Source organism: Glossina fuscipes, unplaced genomic scaffold, assembly GCF_014805625.2.
Source record: "Glossina fuscipes isolate IAEA_lab_2018 unplaced genomic scaffold, Yale_Gfus_2 0, whole genome shotgun sequence".
NCBI lineage: Eukaryota > Metazoa > Arthropoda > Insecta > Diptera > Glossinidae > Glossina > Glossina fuscipes.
In genome coordinates, this window is record NW_023998414.1 from 14,324,905 (window position 1) to 14,333,495 (window position 8,591).

An 8,591-nucleotide genomic window follows, 5' to 3' on the forward strand; every position below is an offset into this window, starting at 1 on the left:
TTTTTTTTTTTTTTTTTTTTTTTTTTACATAGTATAATATAAACCATGTTCGTGACAAATATTTCGTTGATGTAGGATTATTGTTTTGGTTTTTACAAGTGCAAAATACGTAAAAGAGAGGATGAGCAGGGAGAAAGGAGAGATATGAGTTTAAGATTTTAGCGGGTTAGAGGTCGTGCCATCATGGTTACATGCTTCAATATAGAGGTATTTTTATCAATCAGATATGAGAAAGTATTACCCAAAGTAGTGTCTTCAGACATGGCATCATCAGCTGCGATGGTGGTGGTGGCGGTGGTGGTGGTGGTGTCGTTGTTTATACAATTTTCACTTAATAGATCATCGGCATTGCTAGCCGTACTTGCTGCTGCTAAAAGCATCATGGCTGCTGCTGCTGAATCCATAGATGCTGGCGTGCCACTTGTTTTTGTTGTCCAATATTTGCAAGTGATTATTGTTTGCTTAGGCTGTTGAGGCAATTGCTCCTCAGCTAATGATAATTTATAACGATTTAAATCGGTTATGGCGTCATTATTGTTATTATTCTGTTGTAAATTGAAATTCTCTTGCATTTGCTGTTGCTGTTGCTGTTGTTGATAAAAATTTTGTGAAGCTGAATGTCGCCGTTTACGATTTGCAGCCATTTTCAATTTAGCCGCTGAAGTGTTAAAGAATTGTTGAACTTTCTTATACGTGCTGGCAGCAGTTGCCGCTGAATTTATCGAATGAGAATTTTGCCGATTTTTAATGTTTTTCTGTTCGACCATTTCTTGCGTTTCCGTATCGCTTTCCGCACTTTCCAGACTATGACTAACATTTTCATTTTCTATTGGTTTCTCAATCGTTTGCTTACATCGGTTTACTTTCGCAGCTGACGTTGTTGCTGCAATTGGTGGGGGTGGTGTTGTTTGTTGCCAAATTTTTGAAAGATTTTCATGTTCCCAATTTAATTTAGCCAAATATTCTTGCTCTTCGTTGCGGCCCACTTGACGTAAAAGTACTTGCATCGGTTTTAGAGCTCGGTTTTCATTATCGTTAACATTCTTAGCCAATATATCATCGTGTTGCCATATATTACGTTCATGCTGATTGCCAAATTGCCATAAACTGCTTGCGCTGTCGCATTTTGCTGATGGCCATTTAATCGCATTATTTTCGTTTATTTGATGCTCGTCGTTTTTATTACCAACTAACACTTTAGCAGTTTCCTGCGATGGTCTCAATAAATCCTCAATTAGTTGATTAACTTTTTGCAACATACTCGTCTGCACGTTATCCATACCATCCGTGTCCTCTTTTGTTTGGTTTCTCGCTATTTTATCTTTCTCAGTGTTTTCTTCAGCACATTTGAATGTTTTTTGGTTTTCAGTTTCCATTTCATTGTCAGAAAAGTCGGCGGCGTCTTGATTTAGATAATTGCTACCAATATATAAATCTTGCATGTATCTTAAATCGCTCATAATTTCATCAGCTTCCAATCTTAATTCATCTCTTAGCAAACAATTCGCGGGTAACGATCTGTCAAATTCACAAGTGTTACATGCAGCACACATACCCCATAGCGTATGAGAAGAATTGTCTACAGAATTGCCATTTATGCGATCTGAACCCGCGCCACTAAGACGCAAATTTTCATCAGTTACTTGCTCATAAGATTGGCGACGCATTTGACACCAATTTGGATTATCAACAGTAAGCTGATACTGAGAGTTCCTAGAAAAATCGACCTCATCTCGATTGATGATATCTGGCAGCCAAACTCGATAATTATCCACTTGCTCGGAGCGGGCAGCCCAGGAATAATGTCTTGCGTTTAAACGATTTTCAGTGGCTGCTTTTGTAGCAGCAGCCACGGCTTTAGTTACGGCAGCCATTACGGCCTCATTGTTGGCCTGTCTGCTCGTGGCAAAAACATTACAAAACCGGGGAACATTCAATTGCGATGAAGATATATCTCCTAGTCTCTTGATCGCTAATTCAAGATCGTTCTCTTCTGTCTGACAAGCAATCTCACAACCACGTTGTAAACGGAATTTCACCACAAACCCGTCGTCGCCTTCTTTTCGGCCAACAACAAGTGCAGTGCCTTCACCAGTTGATGTTGCTGAATTAATTGAACTAGCAGATGTAACCGATTCTTCATCGGCTCCACAAATATCACCACGTTTATATTCCAGATATTGTTCAGACTCCAAGCGTAAATAACCATTGGCATCGCGTTCGTATTCTACGACATCCAAGACACTGTTAATTTCAAACGTATAACCATCAACAAAAGTTTCGATGGGATGAAAGTGCGTACCATCAAAAGTCAAAAAATCAAAATTATCATCTTCTCCGCCGCCGCTGCCGCTGCCGCCGCCGCTGCCGCCGCCTATCGACGACGCGGTATTGCTATACATTTCCTTTGCCATCTTCTTATCTTGAGTAACCGGTTGTTTTTGGAGCAGCGATGGTGGAGGCGGAAGTGGTGCAACGTATTCTTTAATACGCGAGTACGCGATAAATCCACTTGTTGCTGGACAATGGTTTGGCAGCGTTACCTTTGGACCGGGACCAATATCATCACAATCGTTCCCACCGTTATTGCCTTTATTTTCATTATCATTCGGACTGATAACGCTGTCACAAACGTCATGACCGTACATTTCCGGTAATGACATCGGATTGGAAGCACCCCAAGACTGAAGGTCTGGTCGAAGATTAAGATCACCAGATATATGCCAAGTGGCGTCAGTTGTCGCGGCAGTGCACGCAATTGAGTTCAATGAATTATACTTGCTATCTGGTGGTCGCGCGCTACAATTGGCGAGGCAATTATTATCGACACACGTCTCGTTACTCAAATTATTGCCATTACGAAAATTTGCATACGGAGGAGCGTTAATACCCTCGGACCATTTCAGATTATTGTACGATGGAAACTGCAGCCTGTTAGCACCATCTCCTACATTTTCTTTGGTAAAGATTAGTGAGCTAACCTGAAAAATATAAAAATAACCGACAAAGGAGAATAAGTTTTCCTTCTATTTTTTCTCTAATATTTTAATTATACGTAGCGATACCACGGATTCCGACTTATTAGAATCATAAATATTAGGCTTACACAAAACAGACGGCGACGAGCCTTTCTTTTCTCATTTCTCGTGATCTCCGACTTTTTTTTTTTTTTTTTTTGCATTTCAACTCAATAAGTTATACCGTTTAATCGCGGAAAACACACACGGACACACATCATTAAAATTCGCAAATTGTAGCAGCCTTTCATCGCAACTCAAGCACATTTACGGCAAACTCCGCTTAAACTGTTACGATAAATATCAAGTTAAAAATTTCCTAAACTTCGTAGCGTTTAGGTTTTGCGAGAGTATTATAAGGTGACAAGCAGTGCTAGCAGAGTTATCTAAGTTTATTAGCCATGACTCGAATTTATAAATTAGGCGCAATTCTAAACGTTTCTATGACCAATATTTGTATAAACTGGACAATTTAGATTATTCTTGCATGTGATGATATCAATGCAATGACGAGAAGGGAAATGTTGACTTAATGAAAATAAAATTTTGCTAAGAGCATCCCTTAATTGAAATCCCTACATTGCATTGTGTTTCTGTTTCGAATGATTAGTAGAAAGTATCAAGCCCTAGCTTTCTATATTCATATGGGGGGATTGATTAATTTGGTAGTCTGTGAGGAAATTACCTTTTCTCCACACCCGATGTTAGACGTCGGATCTAATAATACGGATTTCTTGTTCGATTGCCAGACCTTAAAAAGGAAACTTTCATCAGTATCGGCTATAAGCGCAACACCACCAGAACCATCTACATAATCGGCGCTCGAAGACCAAATTGAATTTTGTAAAAATACACCAACTGTAGGAGTTTGTGAGTTAGCAACAGCATCGTTAGTACAATTTCCAACACCAGTGCCGATCTCTAGCCCACAAACGCCTTCGCGACGTATGGCACCAACCGATTTGTCGAATTCTTCCAAATTGATGGGCATAGAAAAGTAATCACTTGTATTAGCAGTATCAGCACCTGCACAAGAACTAGCACTACTCTCATTTAAACGAGTCGTTATCATGGACGATATAGATGTCGCAGATGTTAACTTATTATTTTGATCATAATTAGACCAGAAATTCCATAGCTCCTCCTTGAAAGGAGCTAAAGCATTTACGGACTTAGAAGCATAAAAAGTCGACGATATATTCAAAGTAGCGCTATCACGGTTATTATTATCGGTACCTGTCCCATCCACTTTCATATAACTGTCGGCAGATATTGTTGCAGGCGAATGTATCGTATTGTTGTCACTAGTCGTCTCGACATCTTTCCATAAAGCTTCCACTTTGCTATTAAATTTAGCTTCAAACTGAGCAAAACTTAATTGCTGATCATCATTTTCTATTGCAGTTTTAACTGTCGCGTCATCATCAATTGCTAAAGAACTCTTTGAAAGACATTCCCGTTGATAAAGACGCTTCGCCGTCGAGCTTGCACTAATATCTGAAACCAAAACTGAAGAGCTTTCATCATCATAATCGACATCGTTATCAGCATGATATCTGTAGAAGTCATCTTCATCGCAACAAAAGGAAATATCCACATTAGGCATTGTCGTGCAAGTTAAATATCGTGGACGACGCGTAGCCGCCTTTTTATTATTTAATATTTTTGAATTATCAGCTTTTCCATTACTATTTGAAACCATACTCGTATTATATACAGTACCAGCACTACTTTCAGAAGTGCTACGATTTCGTTTGTGACCGCCCTCCTTTTGACGTAAAAGAAACTCCTTAATGAGATCGGGTCCCATTTCCCAGCAACCCTGAAAATCTGTATCCCAAATGGCCGAACTTGGTGAAGAGCAACGTTGATGTGATGGCTGTTGTTGATGGCAATTGCTTTGTTGTTGCTTATTATTGCTACCGCCACTGTTCACTGCGCCCGTTAAACTATTATGAACGCCGCCAAGTATCGTTCGGCGAAAATTCTGCAAAGGTTTCGGCTTATAATGCGGCGGATGATTACGGCGACGTTTCGGTTTACGTTTTAAATTGGATGCCATGAATCCCTGATTGGAATTACTGTCTGCTACGCTACCACTACTACTAGTTAATTCTAATTTCTTTTTCTCTAAATCAATTTTTTGGCTCGTAACGGCACAGTCGTAATGTGATGACGGATTGATGCTATCTTTCGCTGAACAATTATTATTATCGCTTGCAATGCGTCCTACTACAGGCCAAGTTAAAGATTTTGCGTTACGGCGCCATACACGAAACGACTCTTCCATTTCTTTGGAAAGAGCTGGAAAAGCTCTGAAATAACGTTTTGTTGGATCGTTATCAATATCGTTCACTTTATTCCCAGTATCTTTGTTAACATTTGCTTCGGTTAAATTTTGCTTTTGCGTATTACTGGTGTGATGTTTTGTTGCTGCCCTCTGTTGTTGCTGCTGTTGCTGCTGCTGCTGTTGTTGCTGTTGCTGCTGCTCCTGATGTAAATCTAAGTGATGTTGTGGTGCTTGCTTATCGTTGTTGTTGTGATTATTATTATTATTATTATTGTTATTGTTATTGACTGTTGTAGCCAAAGGTTTTGCTAATGTTGTTATTGTTATTGGCGTTAATAGAAAACGTTCATCACTGTAATATAAATCTTGAGATTGCTTCTCAATATCATTTAATTTAATGCATAATTCATCAACTAGTTGCTCTAGTGTTGCTGTCTGTGAAGAAGAAAAAACAAACAAACAAAAAAAAAAAAAAAAAAAAAAAAAATACCAAAAACAAAAACAAAAAATCATATATTAAAAATAATAACATATTACAAGCATGTTTCGTTAAAGGATAAAGAACGCAATTTACGTTTACCGCAACCCACCTCATGCTCAGTTGATACAATCTCACGTAAACATTGTACGGCATTCAATTTTTTCAAGGTTTCCGTATCGGGAGGTAAGTGGTAGTGATGATGATGATGATAATGATGATGATGATAATAACGTTTGCTATGATGGCTTCCGTTTCCACCTCCTCCGCCCTTACGATTGGCAAAATATATCTAGATAATGAAATATATGACCGAGAAAAATCGAAAGTAAATATTAATGGCAATGGCTTTAGAGGATGAATATAGTGAGTGTACATATGTGTATTTATATATATGTAAATTTATACATATACATGCATGCACTTATGTGTATATATATATATATATATATATATATATGAATATGTTTATATGCAAATATAAAATATAGGTATATGGATGCATCACTTGCCAATTCGATTAACTACATTTTGGGAATTTTATTAAATTTTAATATCAAAGTACATCATTAGCTCGTAACTGTACATATTCAAAACGAATTTCTCTAATAATAAGTAGTGTTAAACACTACTAAATATGATAAAATCTAACTAACTAATAAATAACTAACTAATAAATAATTTATTTATAATATTTTTACATATTTCTCAATTTTTTGTTTTATGGAGTTAATCGATTTGGCAAGTGAAGCAACCACATATATATATATATATATATATATATATATATATATTTTGTATATATACACGAGTGTACACGCGTATATGTGTATGTGTGCATAGATGTTGTATTTAAGTATTTGATAGGTAGGTGCACAACAAATTTTGTAATTGTAAATATTCAACACGAAAAAAAAAAAAAACAAAAAACAAAAAAAACGCAAAAAACCAAAGAAAACAATAATAATAATAATAATAATAATAGTAAAAACATGAATAGTAATAATAATAATAATCATAATAATAATCATAATAATAATAATAATAATAATCATAATAATAATAATAATCATAATAATAATAATAATGATAATAATAAAAATAATGCAATATATTAAAATTTAGAACATGAATTTTGACTTTACTTCCAAGTTGCTGAACTCAATTGGATCGTTTACTTGAACTGACGATTGTAAGAGAGATAGTAGGAGTCTAGTATAGATCTGTGGTGATTCAACGCCTAATTGCTCCAAACGTGATACTAACCAATCAGAGATGGCGTTCACGGCACGAGTTGATACAAGCTGCGGATACTTCATACCTTTAAAAAAAGAGTTTTGCAAAACAATAACAACAAATATAGAGAAGCAATTCTAGTTTAAAAAAAAATAAAAACAAAAAAAAATATATATATATATATATATATTAAAAGAAATCAACGTTTTGTTGTTTTATTCCGAAGAATCTAAGGATAAAATGCTTGATGATTGCATTTTTTGTTGTACCCAATACCGGAAGAGGATAGGTAGTATACTCATACTTCCATAGTGTCATAATGTGTGTGTGTGCGGGTGTGTGTGTGTGTGTGTGTGTGTGTAGGATCAGAAAGGAAGGTTTAGAAAGGAAACCCTAGATAGTATATTTATTCTTGTTCAGCGTGAAATTTTGAATCGATTAAGTCATGTCTGTCCGCCCGAGCGGCTTTTGTCTGACCGCATAAATGAAGATATCGACTTCAAGTTTGGCAGAAAGTTTGGAATTGGAAGTTTCTACAGGTATTGGTCAAATCGAATTGGTGACAGTAAAGCATAAACTGAACGCAGCTTTATTCCTCTAAGTTCAAAAAGTTGTCGACTTTTGCTCATTACTTCCAAGCTACGCTAGATAAAAGGCGGAAATTTTCGACATCTACTCTTAATGTGCAAAAAAATGAAATAAAAATCGATCAGGCCCACACAAAACCTTTAGGTGATTAAGTTTGCTTTTTCTCACTTTTTTGAGATTTTATTCTTACTTATAATCCTAAGACAGAATTTATTTTTTACTTTATATGCCTAAAAATACATTAATTCGAAAATAAATGCGATGAATATCACGGCGTGGTGGATTTATTTTTTCTTAATAATTCCATCGATATTGATTGATATCGAATAAAAAGAACTTTGAGAGTAGAATGCTAAAAAGCTAACTATGCTAGTTGTATATACTAATTATGATGGACGTCACAATGTAGTGAACTAAATGGTGTAAGATAAATTTAATTCTGATCGCTTTTCTATAACTAGAAATGAAATGGCATGGAGCACTAAAAATTTTATTGGTGGTGGTGTGGTCGTCTTATTTATTGAAAAATAAATGTTACAAATTTCCAAACATGTTGCTGAGAGAGCCTGAAAATTGCGTCTCTTCTTCCTCGATATTATTTTGAGGCATCAATTTCAAAAAATGAGAAAAAAAAAAAAAAAGAAAAGGCGCTATGTCGGAGGACACGAGTCAAAGGTGTAAGATAAAGTAATATCAATATCGAATATATATTTAGTCATATTTTTGATCTAGCATAGTGTGTAGATTTACACATGGGCTTTATGCAACGTCTCCAACGGAAAACATTTTTACTAAATAGGCTAAATAGTTTTCGCGAATGAATTGAAAAAGTATGCAAAATAGACAATCAAGTTACCGTTTCGTAGGTAAAAGAAGGAAGAAATGATTATCAAACAAGTAAACGATGTATGGAATAATTGTTTGGCCATATGGCTAATTGCCGATCAACTGCTACTGGTCTACTACAGATCTCCCCCCCCCC

The 8,591-nt window shown here is 36.0% G+C and overlaps 1 protein-coding gene across 1 annotated transcript in view; it reads right to left on the bottom strand.

Annotated features, from left to right (window-relative positions):
- Positions 1-18: 18 nt before the first annotated feature.
- LOC119632903 overlaps positions 19-8,591 on the bottom strand; it is a 10,439-nt gene continuing 1,866 nt past the window's right edge. Inside the window, exons 2-5 of the mRNA XM_038026062.1 lie at positions 6,931-7,106; positions 5,898-6,077; positions 3,703-5,742; positions 19-2,981 (exon numbers count right to left, since the gene is read on the bottom strand). Of these exons, the coding sequence (XP_037881990.1) occupies positions 159-2,981; positions 3,703-5,742; positions 5,898-6,077; positions 6,931-7,104 (5,217 nt within the window). The 5' untranslated portion in view covers positions 7,105-7,106 and the 3' untranslated portion in view covers positions 19-158. The remainder of the gene's footprint in view (positions 2,982-3,702; positions 5,743-5,897; positions 6,078-6,930; positions 7,107-8,591) is intronic.